This window comes from Lithobates pipiens, unplaced genomic scaffold (assembly GCF_037356315.1).
Source record: "Lithobates pipiens isolate NorthernLeopardFrog02 unplaced genomic scaffold, aLitPip1_a1.2 Scaffold_3, whole genome shotgun sequence".
In the NCBI taxonomy this organism is placed as follows: Eukaryota; Metazoa; Chordata; class Amphibia; order Anura; family Ranidae; genus Lithobates; species Lithobates pipiens.
The window spans coordinates 4659449-4679220 of record NW_027507790.1 but is presented as its reverse complement, the minus strand read 5'-3'; the positions used below and the strand labels follow the sequence as shown (position 1 = coordinate 4679220).

Genomic DNA, 19772 nt, shown 5'->3' with positions numbered 1-19772 from the left:
TCACGGACAGTACTCAATTTTCTCTGTCACAATTGCACTAATATGGCTACAATCACCTTAAGTATGGACAATGTAGAAAGAGTGAACTGATTTACTGACACTAATGATATAAAAATTAAATTTACATGAGATTTAAACCTTATTTTATTTTAAAATGTACAAGAGCTTTTCTTTGTAACAATATTTTCCACTGACCTGTAACAGCACTGGCAATCTGATCATTGACTTCTTCATCTTGTTCACACAAAGAAAACTGAAGAATTTTAGGCGTAATCCAGCTCAGTGACCTAAACAAGAAAACCCATCTATAAGGATTACTTGCAAAGGCCAACGCAGCACACACATACATAAAAAGTATGCTAAAAATTACTGTTTTGTTGACTTCCCAAAACTAGATTATATGCAGTCAATTATTAATGGTCCCTAGATACATGCAGTAAACCACCAAGTTTCAAGTTACTGTAGCTTACACTTTTCACAAAGCTCTCTACTTACAGATCACCCATTTCACCATCTGGTTTGCTTCTCATTGCCTCCAGCAAAAACAAAATAAAATCGATGTTCATTAGGATCGGCAGTCAGTCATTCTCTTAGAAGTAAAATACCAAGGGCTTTTAATTCACAGTGATAGTCGCTTACCTAATATGATTTTGAAGTGAAAGATCTTTTTGCTCCTCCTGTGGATCATGCATACAGAAAACAGACTTGTATATACGAGTCATGACCAGTTTCTCTATATTATCCAATAACTGATCTTTTTCCTCTGATGTATCTGAAAGACAGACAAAATTAAAGTGTTACTAAACCCTGGACCCTGCATTCACTATATCTGGCCTTCCACAGTACATACCACATGGAAAAGCGATTAATTTAGTAAATATGAACTGCCAAACTGCCACTTTGTGTTTGCTGCCAAAAAACCCCACCTGGGGGAGTTTTTCTTCCTTTTTTTCTATTCATATCGGGGTGAGCAGCGCTCTTTGAACCCTGGTGGGTATGTGTCCTGTCCTTTGCTATATGAACTGCCAAATACCTTTTCTCATCAGAACTATATAGCAGCCTTGTGACTTCTATCAGTGCCTGGTTAAAGGAAAAAATACTGCGCTCCTACCTAGTGAAAAAATAATATACAAACATATATAGCAGCAGCTACTAAGTGGGATAAACACAAAATACAGTAAGAAAAGGGAACAACAGTGTCAGCGCAGCTATTCTGTTAATAAACCAAAAAGAATTGCATTAATTATTAAATAAAATGCTATAAGTGAACAACAAATATAATCCCATACCCAAAGTGAAGTTAATGAATGAAATTATATAAACGTATTCAATAAATTCCAGTTATTGAAAATTAATATTAATTAATAAAAATAAATAAGTGAGCAAAGTCCCAAGTGATAAAAAATCTCAGATGAAAAATTGTTTTTGTCATTGAATAAAAAGTTCAAATAATAGTCCAAGTAATAAGTGAAATAAATTGTGCAATCTTCCGTCACCAATAGTGCAAACACCGTAAAAAATGCACCATCGGGGGTGTGTATTCCAGACCCGCTGTCTTCTTAAGTGCTACATGAGATCTGCTATTGGGACCCTGTCGGGTGTTGTTTGCAAGCTATTGATGCTTGCCATCTGGTAAGCGTGCATTTTTTACGGTGTCTGCCCTTCTGGTGACAGAAGATTGCACAATTTCATTTATTACTTGGACTATTATTTGAACTTTTTATTCAAAAACAAAAAATGTTTTCATCAGTGCCTGGTTAAAGCTCGTAGAAGGAGTTTTCATACTGCACTGAGCTGTCCTATCAGGATCTAGGACTCCAGACCCTCTGTCTGGACAGCGCCGATTGGCCCTGTGCTGATCACTTGCACTCTCACAAGAAAAAAACCCTCTAACAATACACACCCAACTGAGCACGTGCAGCCTGACTCCAAAGGCTCTGTTTTATCCAGATATGAAGAGAATCAAGATCAAACAGCATTTTTACACAATGTAGAGGGTTAACCGCTTCGTAAGATAGACTAATTTCACTGTTGTGGGTTTAGTAACACATGTCTATTCTACTGAGTGAAAAAGCACTTCAGAGTATTTGTAAACCCATCTCATGTAAGCATAGGTAACTTCAAATTACATTTTCAGTATTTTAAACATGCAGCTGTTAAAACATCTGCTAAACCTGATATGAAGGTCCTTATCCAGGCACTTCCTGTTATAGAATGACATTGCTCTGTCCCGGTCTCCCAGTTTCACTCCTGTGTTGTCACCCTGTCACACATTCTTCATATTTAAACTACAAGTAAGCCATGCTGACACACACTACATAGAAACATTCCATCACTGTCGTAAGAAAACCCACCCTGCGAAAAAGTGCATGCATATAGAATGAATTTGGCTATAAAAGAGCCTCAGGTGATCAGCAGTGTGGGTATTATGGAATAAAAAAAGAAAAGAGGTGAAAAAAGTATTTTGTTTAAAAAAAAACAAAAAAAAACACAGTTGTCTATGGCATACAAAGCAAAGGAGAGGGCCTTCAAAAAATACAAGGCCGAGGGATCATCATCAGCATTCAGAATTTACAAAGAATGCAACATGATAGTAAGAGTGCAATTAAGGCGGCTAAGATAGAACACGAAAGACACAAGTGGAGGAGAGCAAAAATCCCCAAATATTAAGTATATAAACAGTATAAAAGAGGACAGACCATATTGGCCACATAAAGATGAGGAAGGACATCTGGATACAAAGGATGGGGAGATGGCGAAGGTATTGAATTTATTCTTCTGCTCAGTCTTCGAGGGAATCGGGGGGCTTCAGTAACCAAAACTGCAGTTTGTCCTCATGACACATCACAGGAAGCACCCTCATGGCTAACAGAGGACAGAATTAGAAATAGACTCTAGGATGGAAAAAGACCTAGAATGCCAAGCAATGCCAAACTGCTGCTAACAAAGCAAACAGAATATTGGCATGCATTAAAAAGAGCATTAACTCCAGTGATAAAGCGATAATTCTGCCACTCTACAAGACACTGGTGCGGCCTCACCTCGAGTATGCTATTCCGTTCTGGGCACCAGTCCTCAGGAAGAATGTATTGGAAATGCAGCGAGTACAAAGAAGAGCAAATAAAGCTAATAAAGGGTCTGGAGGATATTAGTTCTGAAGAAAGGTTGTGAGCACTGAACTTATTCTCTCTGGAGAAGAGACACTTGAGAGGGGATATGATTTCAGTTTACAAAATGCCATACTGGAGACCCCACAATAGGGATAAAACTTTTTCGCAGAAGGGAGTTTAAAAGACACGTCACCACTCACTAAAATTAGAAGAAATTAGGTTTAACCTTAACCCTTTCATGACTAAGCCTATTTCTTACAAGTTAAAATCCCTATTTTTTGCTAGAAAATTACTTAGAATCCCCAAACACACACACACACATATATATATATAAATACACACACACACACACACACACACACACACACACACACACACACACACACCAGAGAATCTAGAGAATAAAATGGCGATTGTTGCAATATTTTATGTCACACAGTATTTGTGCAGCAGTGTTAAATGCAATTTTTTGGGAAAAGGAGCACTTTCGTGAATTAAAAAAATAAAATAAAAAAAAAAACAGTATAGTTACCCCATTTTTTTTTGTATAATGTGAAAGATGATGTTACGCTGAGTAAATAGATACCAAACATGTCATGCTTTATAATTGCGCGCAATGGCAACAAAGTTTGGTACTTAAAAATCTCCATAGGCGACACTTTTTTTTACGGTTACCAGGTTAGAGTTACAGAGGAGGTCTAGTGCTAGAATTATTGCTCTCACTCTGACGATCGCGGCAATACCTCACATGTGTGATTTGAACACCGTTTACATATGCGATCACAACTTCCGTATGCATTTTCTTTGTTGCGTGAGCTTGTGGCGAGGTGGGGCGGTTTGAAAAAAAAATGTTTTCTTATTTATTTTATTTATTTTTATATGATTAAATTGTGTTTTAAAAACAAAAACAAAAAAAATGATGACTTTTATTTATGTCACAAGGAATGTAAACATCCCTTGTGACAGTAATAGGTGCTGACAGGTACACTTTATGGAGGGATCGGGGGTCTAAAAGACCCCCAATCCCTCCTTTGCATTTCAAAGTATTCAGATCACCGAAAATGGTGTATCTGAATACTGTATATTTTTTAAAATCCAGCGCCATTGGCAGCCAAGTAAACAGGAATAAAGCTGTTTCCGGTTGCATCAGTTGTTATCTTTGGAAAGCCAATCGACCACTCTAAACAACGGTACCGGGCTGATGCCTGCAGCTGCGGGCATCATCCTGGTATAGCCCCCGAAAGCCGAGTACGCACATCTGCGTATGCTCGGCAGGAAGACGTTAAACTGTGTAGAGGGTTCTTTACTGTAAGAGCGGCAAGGATGTGGAATTCCCTTCCACAGGCAGTGGTATCAACAGGGAGCATCGATAGTTTCAAGAAACTATTAGATAAGCACCTGAACAACCACAACATACAGGGATATATGGTGTAATACTAACATAAAATCACACACATAGGGTTGACTTGTGCATTTTTTCAACCTTACCTACTATGCAACATTGCTTTAGCAAACTAAAGGTCATTCAGCTGGGGTTTACATGCATTTTATGGCTTGGGTTGATGGACTTTAGGCATGTGTCAGTGACATCAGTTGGCCATCAAATTGAGATACTTCTGAGATTAGTCAAAATTCACTGAAAGGGTAATCTGACCTGCAGTTGACCTTTTGACCTAAATCTGAAAAGCTTAACCACTTGCTGCTCTCATTCTGCATGGACTTCATATGGGAGCCTCCCAGAACAACCGCTCTCACTCTCCCCCAGGCTCTTTAACCACTTGGGTACCGCGCTATTGCCGAATGACGGCATTAGCGCGGACCTAGATTTCCAGGACTACGTCTATTGACGTCGTCCTGGTTACGAGCGGCCTGCGCGCCCCCTGAGGGGCGCGCGCGGCGCGCTCTGTGATCGGCGAGTCCGTGAGACTCGCCTGATCACCGATCCGTGTAAGGGGTCGATCCCGACCCCTTATCACGTGATCAGCTGTCAGCCAATGACAGCTGATCATGTGATAGAACGGAGCCGGTAATCGGCTATTATTCCTCCTCGCGCTGACAGCGCGAGGAGAAAAAAGAAAAGCCGATCACCGGCGGCTGTGATCGGGACATCAGTCCCGATCACGGCCAGCAATGAAAGGCAGCACATGCCACCTGCCAGTGCCCACCTGCCTCCCGCAGTGCCATCCTGAAAAATAACAAAGTAAAAGTAAGTGCCCCCCGTCTGTGCCCATAATGCCCACAGTGCCACCCCACAGTGCCACCCCACAGTGCCACCCCACAGTGCCACCCACAGTGCCACCCAATCTGCCTCAAAGGTGCTGCACCCCAGTGCCGCCCATCAGTGCCCAGCAGTGCCGCCCATCAGTGCCCAGCAGTGCCGCCCATCAGTGCCCAGCAGTGCCACCTATCAGAGCCACCTATCAGTGCCACCTATCAGTGCCCATCAGTCCCATCTATCTGTGGTACCTATCAGTGCCCATCCGTGCCACCCATCCATGCCACTTATCCGTGCCACCCATCCGTGCCATCTTATCTGTGCCCATCTTTGCCCATCAGTGCCGCCTTATCTGTGCCCATCGGTGCCGCCTTATCTGTGCCTATTAGTGCCGCCTTAACTATGCCTATCAGTGCCCACAAGTGCAGCCTATCAGTGCCCACCAATGCAGCCTATCAGTGCCCACCAATGCAGCCCATCAGTGCCCACCAATGCAGCCTATCAGTGCCGCCTTATCAGCGCACTTCAATGAAGGAGAAAAATGACCCGTTTGCAAAATTTTATAACAAACTATTAAAACATGATTTTTTTTTTTTTTTTTTGCATCTTTTTTTGTTTGTTTAGCAAAAAATAAAACTCCGAGCTGTAACTAAATACCACCAAAAGAAAGCTCTATTTGTGGGAAAAAAATGATAGAAATTTCATTTGGGTACAGTGTTGTATGCCCGCGCAATTGTCATTCAAAGTGCATCAGCGCTGAAAGCTGAAAATTGGTCTGGGGCTATGTCCAATCACAGCTGGTCACATTTAAACACGGAGATGCTGGTAATCTGTGCTCCTCACCTCACACTGACAGAGTTTGAGGAGAGAGGAGATCAGTGGCTTCTCCTCACAGGGGACAACTAGGTATGTAATCAGGGCACTGATCATCAGTGCCCTGATTACAATTAGTGCCCACCAGGGTCAGCAATGATTGCTTGTGGACACTTGTTGGCACTGATTGCCGGAAGTGGTCAGCAATCATTGCTTTACGCACCTGAGTGACCTAAGCTTGGTGTCGGAAGGCCCAAGACGTTCCTATTGCCCTTGTGGAGTGGGACGTGACCAGAAAGGGGGGCACCTGCCCCTTCAAGGCGTAGGCTTGTACTACAATCTGTCTGATCCACCTGGAAATGGTGGCCGACAAGACCGCCATGCCTTTCTTTGGACCAGCCACCGAAACAAACAGTGAGTCTGACTTCCGAAAGGGAGCCATTGCAGACAAATATACCTTCAGAGCCCTAACCATCTAGAGTGTGAAGGGCCACCTCCTTAGGGTGCTTCGGCTTAGGACACAGAGAAGGTAATACAATGTCCTCATTGATATGAAAAGCAGAGACCACTTTCGGTAGAAAGGACGGTTGCAGATGCAACACCACCTTATCCCTGTGGATAACCAGATAGGGCGACTTGCAGGACAAGGTCGCCAGTTTCGAAATCCTCCTGGCCGATGTGATGGCCACTAGGAAACCCACTTTCTGGGAAAGAGTCAACAAGAGAATCTCCCTGATATTTTCAAACGGCGGTCTTTGAAGCGCCGACAACACCGGGTTCAAATCCCAGGGGGGTAACGGTTGACGCACCGGAGGGACTATGTGTCGTACCCCCTGGACAAAGGCACCCACTAAGGAGTGCGATGTCAGGGGTCGTTGAAAAAAAGACAATTGAATTTTGTCCTTTGATGGTGCTTAATGCCAATCTCTGGTCAACTCCTTGCTGGAGAAACAGCAGGATCCTGAATATGGCAAAGGAGTGCGGATGCCATCCTTTCTCCTCACACATGGAGATGAAGGCCTTCCAGGTACAATGGTATATCTTCTGAGAAGAAGATTTCAGTGCCCTCAACATAGTTGGAATCACCCAGTCCGACAGACCCCGGTTCCTCAACACCTGGCTCTCAATAGCCATGCCGTTAAAGCCAGCGATGGTAAAGCAGGATGGAGAATTGGGCCTTGAGATAGGAGGTCCTCTCGCAACGGCAGTCACCAGGGAGCGTCTGCCACCAGACGCACCAGGTCTGCGTACAAAGGATGCTGAGGCCAATCTGGGGCCACCGGTATTACCGGGATCCCCTCGGCTTCCACTCTGCGAAGCAGACGTGGCAAGTTTCAGTGGAGGAAAGGCGTAGATCAGCTGGTACTGATCCCATGGAGCCACCAGCGCATATGACGCGTCTGCCCACAGATCTCTTGTCCTGGACACGAATCTTGGCACCTTCCGATTGAGACGGGAGGCCAGTAGATCCACATGTGGTGTGCCCCACTTCAGGCACAGCAATCTGAACATCTCCGGATGCAATGCCCATTCTCCTGGGTCCAGGATCTGTCAACTCAGATAGTACGCCTGCCAGTTTTCCACTCCCGGGATGTAAATGGTCGACAGGGCCGGTACGTGTCGCTCTTCCCACCGAAGTATGTGAGCGACCTCCCGTGCAGCGGCTGAGCTTCTTGTTCCCCCTTGGTAAATTAACGTACGCCACAGCCGTGGAGTTGTCTGACTGTATCCTGATCGGATGACCTTGAAGTCTTATCGACCATGTGTGGAGACACAGCCTGATCGCTCTCAATTCGAGCAGATTGATCGGCAACTCGGATTCTTCCGTCGACCAGAGGCCCTGAGCCGACTGAACCCTCATCACTTCACCCCAGCTGGATAGATTGGCGTCCGTTGTGATCACCGTCCATTTCAGAGGAAGGAACGATTTTCCGGACTGAATCACTGGGGACCTCAACCACCAGATCAGCGAGTCCCTGACTGACTGGCTCACCTGGATCTGTCGATTTAAGGACAACTGAAAATTTGTCCCATTTTGACAAGATCTCCTTCTGCAGAACTCTGGTGTGGAACTGGGCATAGGGTACTGCCTCAAAGGAGGCTACCATGAGTCACAGTACTCGCATGCAAAACCGGAGCGACGACCACTTGCTGTTCATCAGTAGTTTGACCGCGGATCTGAGAGTCTGCAATTTGTCTGAAGGGAGAAATACTCTCGCTTCCCTGGAGTCCAACAGCAAATCTAGGTACTCCAGACGTTGGGTGGCATGAGCACCGACTTTTTTAGGTTCAACAGCCACCCAAAATCGTGCAGTGTCTGCATGGTGATCGCCACATCCTCCTCCAATTTTGAGGCGGAAGATGCTCTCATGAGGAGATCGTCTAGGTATCCCATGATCGCGATCCCACGTTGTCGCAGCAACGCCAAAACTGGAGCCAGAACCTTGGTAAAGACTCGGGGGGCTGATGCCAGACCAAAAGGAAGAGCCACAAATTGGTAATGGGCTTCCCCCAGAAACTTTTGATGCCGAAGGCATATGGGTATGTGCAGGTACGCATCCTGGATGTCTAAGGATGCCAGGGAGTCCCCTTGATGGAGTACAGCGACTACTGAGCGAACTGATTCCATTCTGAACCTCTGCACTTTTACAAATTGATTGAGGGCTTTCAAGTCCAAGATTGGACGTACCCCTTCCTTCTTGGGAACCACAAACAGATTTGAGTAGAACCCCTGGAAGCGTTCCGAGTCCGGAACCGGTACAATCACCCCACGATTCAGCAAATCCCTTACCGCTCCCGACAGGGCCTCCCGGCGAACCGGGGATACGGGTATGCTGGAGGGGAAGAATCTGTTTGGCGGCCAAGAGAGAAACTATCTTGTAGCCTGTGGAAATCAGATCGCAGACCCATTGGTCGGATAACCGGGAGGACCACCGGGCTGCAAACTCCCGAAGGCGACCCCCCCACCTGAGACATGGGTGGGGGCAAACCTTCATGCGGTAGCACTTTTGTTCGCAGGCTTATTAGGCTTGCGGTTCCAGGAACATTTTTGACCGTCCGTGGGCATCCCGTCAGGCTGGGGACGTTTTGTCAAAGCTCCTGACGGACGAAAAAGCTGTTTGTGAGCGTAAAAAGAGGGCCTTTGCCTACGGCGTGGCTCCTTAGCTTTCCTGGCCTGTGGGAGCAGTGTACTCTTACCACCTGTGGCATTTTTAATAATGTCATATAGTGAGGCTCCAAAGAGCCGGTCGCCAAGGAAAGGAAGATCCGTCAGGGCTTTTTTGGATGCCTGGTCAGCCGACCAGCATTTTAGCCAAATTAGGTGCCTCAGCACCACAGCTGACACTGAAGCCCTGCATAACAGGGGGAGAGTATCCAGGGCTGCATCACAGACATACTTAAGGCCTTGCACTAGTTGGTCTGCTAGTTCCACGCAGACAGGGGAAGCCTGTTGCTCTCCCAATTCGCGGTGAAAAAGTTTTGCCCACTCAGTCAGTGTCTGCGACACAAGTGCAGATGCCAGTACAGGTCGCACGGCTGACCCCACAATCGTAAATAAGGAACGAGCCACCGCCTCGGCCGTCCTGTCCGTGGGATCCTTGAATGCAGGAGTACACTCAACCGGGATCGTGGTTACCTTATTTAACCTGGATACTGGGGGGTCCACGACCAGAGGAGCCAACCATTTCTTGAGAAGGCTTTCCTCAAAGGGGTAACGCACAGCCATGTATTTGGGGACCGAAAAGGTCAGTTGCGGGCGACCCCATTCCTTGTAAATGAACTTGTCAAAATAAGTCAGATACGGGAATACCTTAGGTGAACGTGCTGGCTTGCGGGACCGGTACATCAGCAGAGGGATCCGCTGGCTCCTGAATCTTCAGTGTATCACGCACAGCTGTGATAAGTGCTCCAACAAGCGTTTTGTCGTGCACGGACCCGGACGGGGACTCATCCTCACTGTCCGAACGGTCCTGGTCAGCGTCATCTGACAAGACAGAGCAAGAGTCACAGGCCTCAGCAGGACCCGAGTCTGCGTCAGCTCTCCCCAGAGGATGGGGGGGGGGGGGGGAGGGCAGGGGCCGCTTTTTAGCACCTTTCTTCGCACGCACCGCCTCCATCTTTGCAACAAACAAATTGAGGACTGACGTCAGGGTGTCCATGGGGACTGTGCCATCCACAGGTGACCCGGTTGCAATTGCCTGGATTTCGGGGGAAGAAACACCAGTTTCTGAAGCCATGCTGGCCCTACCCTGTGTGCCACCCGAAGGGGACTTAGGACAGTAACAGTCCCACTCTCCTTGCTGCCGCTGACAGAGGGGTTCTAACCCGGTGGACTCACCGCCCTGAGGAATTCTGTGCTGTTTTACAGCAGTGCCTGTGGACCCCTAGCTCTCCCAGATGCAGAGGAACCAAAGCTGTGTCGGTGGCAGTCCATCAGACCGATCGGTGAACGATCGCTGAGCGATCTGAAAAACGTGTTTAGACTACACAGAAGGCTGTCCAGCGCTCTGTAATGACAAACAGGAAGCTGAGGGCACATGGAGCTGCTGCTAGAGCACAAAAAACATGGTCCGGCTTCAAGAAAATGGCCGCCAGTGTCCTGATAGGGAACCGCTGGGAAAATGGCCGCTTGAAGCCCAGAAGCATGCTGTCCTTTGCCCACACTGAAAATGGCCGCCAGTCAGCACCATGAGAGACAGAAAAAAAACATGTGGCAGAGACACAGCGCTGCACAGACACAGGGGCAAACCTCACAGGCACCTCCCGGGAGTTTAAGCACTCAGGATCCAGGCACCCCCAGTCAGCCAGAACCCAGGTGAGAGCCCAGGGGCACACACACCGCTCAGTATCCATGCACAGCCCCCCCCTCTGTGAGGGGGGAGGAGGGGAGAAAAGTGACGGGGTGAGGGGGCCCCCGAATCGACCTCCCAGGGAATGCCCAGCTGCTCAACCCTGCCGAGACCGGGAGAGCTGTACTTACCAGTCCTGAAGAGCTGGGAGACATTCCATTGTAGCCAACTCCTGATCAGTACAGGGAAGGTTACTGGCCCGGCATACTGTGACTCAGACATCAGTAGCCCGGTCATATGTATGCCCCGGAGCATAAAAGCTCACCGACCACCTTTGGAGGTGAGGTATGTCGTGGCATGCCGAGCCGTAGCTGCGACCGGCACACGCTCGATGGCCGGATTGGGGAGACTACAAGGGTAAGTGAACCAGCCTGTCACCCAGCTGGCTGTTGATAGAAGATCACAGGATCATTCATCTTGCGCAAAAAGCCAAGCTTCTGCATCAAAATAAACACGGACCTATGGGCCCGCAGGGTTCCTAGGTCCATCTCCTTCACTAGGCAAAATAAAACTGAGGCTGCTAGTACAGAGTGTGTGGGATTGTAGCCTAAGGGACTGCCCCCCTGGGCGGAACTAAGAGTTCTGAAGTGTTGTATTACAACTTTGCCTAGCATCTCCTAGTAATAGGGCTAACAACCCATTTTGTTACAGAGAGGAGCTGTCAGTCGGTGAATATAAGAGAAAAATTGACCTCTGAGTCTGATGATATTTACCAGATTCACCCTTTAATAGTGTATGTATGTATGTATGTATGTATGTATGTATGTATGTATGTATGTATGTATGTTATATATATATATATATATATATATATATATATATATATATATATATATACACATATACATATACACACACACACACACACACACACACGCACTCTATATATCCTCTAATAGTATATACTGTAGAGTATCTCTCTAATAGTATATACAGTATATTTCTTCTGTCTGTTATTCTCAGAGTGGATTAAAGATTTTACTCCCTAACCATATAGTTGGTTATTTATATTTACCACTGCATAGAGTTAGGAATAAATTGCCTTTTATTAAACTTTACATATAAACTAAATTATACACCACATTTTTTTTTTTTTAAGGTTATTAACCAATTAATCGAAACAATCAGTCAACTAAACTATTATGAAAATAATCGTTAGTTGCAGCCCAAGTTGAGAATGAGAATGCAAAACCCATATGACGCAAACAAAAATGGGATTTTTTTACTACCTTTTTCTTGGAGTCCATTGAGCAACATAGGAAGTCATACAGTTTACTACAGCCTACAGGTAGGATTGGACACTGCCACAAAAAAATAAATAAATAAAAAAAATAAGGAGGCATCCAGGTAACCCCTTCTATTACCAGTATAACCCAATTTTTTTAACAAAGCAGTACCAACAGCATGATCATATACACAAAGCGGTGGGACCCGCCTCCCATGAATGGACTCAATGAGTACAAAAAAAATAGGATTTTTATTACCTGTAAAATCCTTTTCTTGGAGTACATCATGGGACACCGAGCCTTAAGTAATTACTTAATGGGTTATAGGCTACCTTCAGGTGTTGACACTGGTGAACCCAATCAAGGAAGTTTACTCCCTATATAACCCCTCCTCCTTCCAGGAGCACATCAGTTTTTGTAGCAATATACTTAATCCCAAAAGAGGGACGGGACCTCTGTGCCCCAGGATGTACTCCAAGAAAAGGATTTTACAGGTAAACTAATAAAAATCCTATTTTCTTTATCGTACATCATGAGACACAGAGCCTTAAGTAATTACTTAATGGGACATCCCATAGCAATGCTACTTGAAGGGAGGGAGAAACAACCCGGAGGGTACCCACAGACTTAAGGATTTATACTGCTGCTTGCAGTACACTGTGCCCGAAGGCGATCTCCTCATACCTCCTTACATCTACCTGATAAAATCTTGTGAATGTATGCACTGAAGACCAAGTTGGGGCCTTACAGATCTGAGCCATGGAGGCCTGGTGAAGCACTGCCCAAGAAGCACTAACCGACCTGGTAGAGTGCGCCTTAACTTGAAACGGGGGAATCTTGAATTATCTACTTAGCGACAGTAGGTTTTGACGCTGCATGTCCTTTCTTAGGACACTCTGGCAGAATATATAAAGACATCAGTCTTACAAATCTGAGCAGTTGCCTAAAAATAGATTTTTACTGCTCTCACCACATTAAGACAATGTAGTAACTCTTCTTCTCTGGAACATGGTTTTGGAAAAAAAATTATGTCAGGACAATATCTTGGTTCAGGTGAAATCTGAAACCACTTTTGATAAAAAAAAAGTCTGGACGAGGGCGCAACACCACTCTGTCCCCATGACAAATCAAATATGGCTCTTTACAAGAAAGAGCAGCCAATTCCGAAACCCTCCTTGCTGAGGATATAGCAACCAAAAATACCAACTTCCTCGTCAGAAGGACTAGGGGAATATGTTGTATTGGTTCAAATGGCTGTTTTTTGTAACACAGACAAAACTAAGTTCAAATCCCAAGGGTTCAAGGGAGGTTTGACGGGCGTAATAAGCCACGTTACCCTCTGTATAAAACTCCGGACTACAGAATGAATAGCAAGTGGTCTTTTGAAAATAAGACGATAAAGCTGAGACTTGGCCTTTAATTGTACTCAAGGCCAATTTCATTTCTACCTCTATTTGTAGAAAGGCAAGAATTTCAACCTAGGATATATCTCCGAGGTTGCCAACCCTTGGATTCACACCAGGAAACATAAGCCCTCAAGACTCTATAGTTCTGGAAGCTGGCTTCCTTGCATTAATCAGGGTAGAGATAACTGACCCGGAAAGCCCGCGTTTCTTCAGAATGTGGTTTTAATAGCCAAGCCACAAGGTAGGACGGAATATCGGTCCCTGTGAGAGATCTGGCCATGGTGGGAGGGACCATGGGCCCTCCACTGCCATCTTTACAATTTCTGCATACCGTGACCTTCTGGGCCATGCTGGTGCCAACAGAATTACTGGCTTTCTTTCCAGATCGATTCTGCAAAGAAGTCGAGGCAGCAACTGAATGGGGGGGGAATGCATAGATCGGTGACCCCATGGGATCAGTTCTCACTAACGAATGGATCCCTTGTTCGGGCCACAAAGTTGACCAACATCATCTTGAACCTGGACGCTAGAAGATCTACGTCCAGAGTCCCCCATCTTTGGTAAACAGCCCGAAATAGGTCGCTGTGAAGAGACCATTATGCTGGGAATAACTGCTGGTGACTCAAGTAGTCCGCCTGACAATTCTCTACTGCCGGAATGAAGACTGCCGATAGGCACGGAACATTCCTTTCTGTCAGTTAGAATATGGTTCACCTCTCTCTGCGCCGAGAGACCTTCGGTGCCCCCTTGGTGCTTGATATAGGCCACAGCTGTGGCATTGTTGGATTGAATCCTGACAGGACAATCCTGTAACCTGAAAGTCCAGGTCTTTAGAGCCAGACATACTGCCGAATCTCTAGGATATTGATGGACAAGGTTCTTTTCGGTTCTTGACCACTGTCCCTGGATAGTTTTCTTTTCTAGTACTGCTCCCCAGCCTGAAAGGCTGGCATCCGTTGTTACCACTTTCCAGATGACTGGTCTGAAGGATTTTCCTTTCGGCAGATTCTGGGTTAGTAACCATCAAGTGAGGCTTTGGGACACTCTTGGGGAAAGATGCTTTAGAAAGTCTAAAGCTGGAAGTGTTTTTTTGCTCCAAGCAGACAGGATACGGTTTTGCAACAGTCTTAAATGAAACTGGGCATAGGGAACTGCTTCGAATGAAGCCACCATAGTTCCTAGAAAACTCATGCAAAGGCGAATGGAGGGAATGGCCATTTGATCTGACTATCCGTACCAACTCTCTTATGGAGTTGATTTTTGTCTGAGGCAAGAACACCCTTTCCTGGGCTGTGTCTATGATCAGACCCAAGTACTCCAGCTTTTTTAGTGGTATTTAAGGAAGATTTCTCTAGGTTGAGAATCCAATTCAACTTTTCAGATAGTTGGTTGAAGTGTGTACGCTTTGCTTCAAATGAACCACCGACTGACCTATTAGCAATAGATCGTCTAGGTACGCTACGACTGTTATGCCCTGTGCCCTTAACCTGGCTAGAGGAGGGGACAGCACTTTGGTGAACACCCGGGGTAGCGCTACAAATTGAAAATGCTCTATTATTATTATACAGGTTTTATATAGCGCCAACAGTTTGCTCAGCGCTTTACAACATGAGGGCAGACATTACAATTTGGTACAAGAGGAGTCAGAGGGCCCTACTCGTTAGAGATTACAATCTAAAAAGGAAGGGGCAATTGATACAAAAAGGTAATAGCTGTGGGGGATGAGCTGATGGAGGAAGTAAAACAGTGTTAGTTAGAAGCAGGATAGGCTTCTTTGAAGAGAAGGGTTTTCAGGGATCATCTAAAGATGGATAAATTAGGGGACAGTCAGACAGATTGGGGTAGGGAGTTCCAAAGGATGGGAGAAGCTCTGGAGAAATCCTGGAGGCGAGCATGGGAGGAGTTGACAAGGGAGCTAGAGAGCAGGAGGTCTTGAGATGACCGAAGAGGGCGGTTTGGTTGGTATTTTGGGACTAGGTCAGTGATGTAGCTGGGGGCAGAGTTATGGATGGCTTTGTAAATTATTGTTAGTACTTTGAATTTTATTTGTTGGGTGAGTGGAAGCCAGTGCAGGGATTGGCAGAGAGGGGTGGAGGACACTGAATGGCTGGTAAGGTGGATGAGTCTGGCAGCGGCATTCATTATGGACTGAAGGGGGGATAGTCTATGTAAAGGTAATCCAACGAGGAGGGAGTTGCAGTAGTCGAGGCGAGAGATGACCAGGGAGTGAATTAGAAGCTTGGTGGTGTCATTAGTTAAAAAGGGGCGTATTCTGGAAATGTTGCGGAGGCTAAGGCGGCATGATTTGGACAGGGCTTGTATGTGGGCCTGAAAGGACAGTTCGGAGTCTAAGGTTTCCCCTAGCACCCTGGCATGTGGGGATGGACTGATAGATGTGCCATTGATCTTGACAGAGAAGTCAGGCGAAGGGGTACGTGGTGGCGGAAATATTAAGAGCTCAGTTTTAGATAGATTAAGTTTGAGGAAGTGGTGTGACATCCAGGCTGATATGTCTGTTAGTAGATCAGCGATACGTGAGGAGATACACCACTTAGTATCACCTGATCAGACAGGATTTATGCCCAAAAAAGCCACAGATATCAACATATGCAGAGTATATACCCATACTCAGTTGGGGGCGCAGTTGTCCTCTAGGGGGGCACTGGTGTTTTTTGACCTGGAAAAGGTGTTTGATTCCATCGGCTGGGGCTACATGACTCATATACTGCAATGCATGGGGTTTGGCCCTACATTCCTCAAATGGATTTCGCTGCTGTATGAGTGCCCGGTAGCAGCCCTCCGTTTCAAAGGGGGAGGGTGTCTGAGACTTTTAGTGTCCAGGGGCACCAGACAGGGGTGCCCCCTCTCTCCTGGTCTATTTGCACTAATAATGGAGCCCTTGGCAATTGCACTGTGCTCTACCTCCCAGATTCAGGGCATTAAGGTAGGCACCCTAACTGAAACCACAGCACTTTATGCTGACGACTTGGTTCTGTTTGTCAGTGACACCGGACCTTCCTGCGTTGGCACTCTTAGGCCGCGTACACACGGGCGGATTGTCTGTCCAACTTAGTCCGCTGAACCGTGTTTCAGCGGACAATCCGCTCGTGTGTGGGCTTCAGCGGACTTTTTCAGCGGACTGTCTGACGAACAAAGTCTTACGGAATTTCCGAAATTTTGTCCGTTCAAACTTGGTTTTGTCCGTCCAAACTTGGTTTCAGTGGACAGTCCGCTCGTGTGTAGGCAAGTTGGACGAACTAAGTATGGCGCATGCTCAGAAAGGATTTACACGGCCGAAGGTTGCATTGCAGTGTATAGGACGTCGTTTTTCTAGTCCCGTCGTACGTGCTGTACACGTCATCGCGCACGCTTTCAGCGGACTGTCTGCTCATCGTGTGTGGTCAAGTCCGTTCATGCAAATTTTGAACGGACTGTCTGTCGGATTGTCTGACGAACTTAGTTGGGCAGACAATCCGCCCGTGTGTACGCGGCCTTAGATAGATTCACACTGGGCTCTGGGCTCAAGGTTAACTGGACTAAATCCAAAATACTCCCCTTGCGCTCCCATCCTATCCCGAACAAGCTGACCCCAACATCTCCCTACAATGGGTCTCCCAAATCAAATACTTGGGGCTCCAGATCACTAACTCGGTGTCTGACTTAGTCAATCTTAATATTTACCCGCTGCTTGTTATAATAGCCAAGAAGTTTCAGGCATGGAAAAACCTCCCTCTGTCTCTCATCAGGAAGATAAACTTGATAAAAATGAAAAGATTTGAATAAAACCCCCAGACCTTGCTCCTTTGTGGGGATCTGTATGATCACCCCTTGAGATATTAAATAGGTCTAGTGCTTGAAACAGAGATTGTCCTTTCTCTGGATCTTTGGGAATGCTTGACCTCAGGAAGTGAGACAGTAGAAAGTCCAGAAATTCCAGCTTGTACCCCGAAGATTACCCATCTGTCCTGAATTTCTTGCTTTCCAGACTTCTGAAAACTGCAGGAGTCTTCCCCCCCACCTTGGTGAGGGGGGTTGCCTCTTCATGATGAGGCTTTAGGATTCTGCTTTGCAGGTTTCCGGCCCCAGGACTTTTGAGCCTGGGTCTGGCTCTGAGATTTTCCTCTAGAGTGTGGCGGGGGAGGCGGTCGCCCCTGCCTAGAGGCAGAAGCCCCTGGTGTAAGGGAAAGAGCCAGTTTAAATGAAGGGCGTTTATACTTTCTTTTGACTGGCAAAAGAGTACTTTTGCCACTAGAAATTGTTTGGATAGATTTGTCCAAGTTTTCTCCAAATAGTCGCTCACCATGAAAAGGGAGCCCAGTTAGGGGATCTTTACAGCTGAATTTTTTTTTTTTTTAACCACAGTATTCTGCACAAGCATAAGAGTAAGGCAAGTCGCCTGGAGAATATAATCTTTAATAGCATTTATGGCAAAGCATAATGCTTTTGGTAGTTCAGCCAAATCCCGGGCTTATTGTGCAGGAAGCTCTCTAAGGGCCTGTTTAAATTGGTCCTTTAGGGATTGACAGACGCTTCTTGCAGCGACTGCAGACAAAGTAATGGCACCTGCCATGGAAAAAGTAGATCTTAACAGGGATTCCAACTCCTTATCTGTTGGATCCTTTAAAGAGGAAGTAAACCCTGATGAGTTTACTTCATCTTTCATTCCCTGCAAAGGTAAAGCATAATGGACTACTATGCATCGCATAGTAGTCCATTATGTGTCACTTACCTGACACAGGAGCCAGCGAAGTCACCGATGTCCCCTGTAGTCCGGTGCATCCATCTTCTCGGTGGGCCACGCACGGCATATCGCCATTGACGGCGCCGCGCTCAGTGACAGCGGTGCCTGTCTTTCGGCAAATATCTCCTAAACCGTGTAGGTTTAGGAGATATTTCTTGGACCTACAGGTAAGCCTTAATTTAGGCTTACATGTAGGTCAAAGTGTGTTGTAAGGGTTTACAACCACTTTAAGTGTCTGTACATTGTCTACTGGACAAGTTAGGCCTTTATTCACATTGGAAATCACAGCATGAACTGCTGGTATTTTCCATCTTTTGGAGAATTTCTCCTCCAGGGGATAGAGAATTGCAATTTTCTTAGGAGGGAGAAAAATGCTTATCCGGGTGATCCCATTCAGCAAAAAATAAGCTGTTCTAGTAATGCTTGTGCAGGAAATTCATGCAAAGGTTGAGAGGGTTTTAAGGAACCCAAGGAAAAAACCGAACTTTCAGGAGACTCCGTTAGGGGTAGCATGAAAGTAGAAGAACTATCTCCGTAAGAGATTGCATCAGCAATGCCTCAGATTTGAGAGGCTAAAAAAGGCTCATCCACCGTTGTTTCTGCCGCAGAGGCATAATCATCGGTTTGTTTTTCCTCCTGATCAACTGAGGGTAATACCTCATGGATCTAGCATGCTTCCTATCCATTTGAATGGAGGATGCGATTAAAGCCGCTAATCCAACAGTAAAATCAGCCACAGTTAGAAACAATAAGCTGTATTAGCGGGGCCTGGGGGGGGTTGATATAAGGGGGGTACAGCGCTGCAAAGGGAGACTTTCAGAGTTCCTCTGTATGCTGCTGCAATCACACAGAGCTTACAGTGAAGACAACAGATTAAGATATGTGCATAGACTCCCTCTAGTTGGAGATTGACAACATTTCTTCCATAATGGGAGAAATACATAGATATTTATAATACCCAAGTTTCTTCCCTTAATGTCTCCTCACCGCAGGATTTGCTGAATTAACCACTTGCCGCCCGCCCTATAACAAATAGACGGTGGCAAAGTGGTTGCATAATCCTGACCGGACATCATATGACAGGATCAGGATTATGAGCCGCTGCGCGCCCCCGGGGGCGCGCATAGCGGCGATCGTTGTTGCGGGGTGTCAGTCTGACACCCGGCAACTACGATCTCGGTAAAGAGTCTCCGACGGAGACTCTTTACCACGTGATCAGCCGTGTCCAATCACGGCTGATCACAGTGTAAATAGGAAAAGCCGGTGATCGGCTTTTCCTCACTCGCGTCTATCAGACGCGAGTAGAGGAGAGCCGATCGGCTGCTCCTTTGACAGGGGGGGTCTGTGCTGATCGATTATCAGCACAGCTCCCCCGAGGATGCACACTGGACCACCAGACCACCAGGGATGC

At 46.2% G+C, this 19772-nt stretch overlaps 1 protein-coding gene across 1 annotated transcript in view; it reads right to left on the bottom strand.

The window, feature by feature from the left end:
• LOC143940108 (rab5 GDP/GTP exchange factor-like) overlaps positions 1-19772 on the bottom strand; it is a 97126-nt gene that overhangs the window by 27402 nt on the left and 49952 nt on the right. The window contains exons 6-7 of the mRNA XM_077461179.1: positions 640-772; positions 196-287 (exon numbers count right to left, since the gene is read on the bottom strand). Of these exons, the coding sequence (XP_077317305.1) occupies positions 196-287; positions 640-772 (225 nt within the window). The remainder of the gene's footprint in view (positions 1-195; positions 288-639; positions 773-19772) is intronic.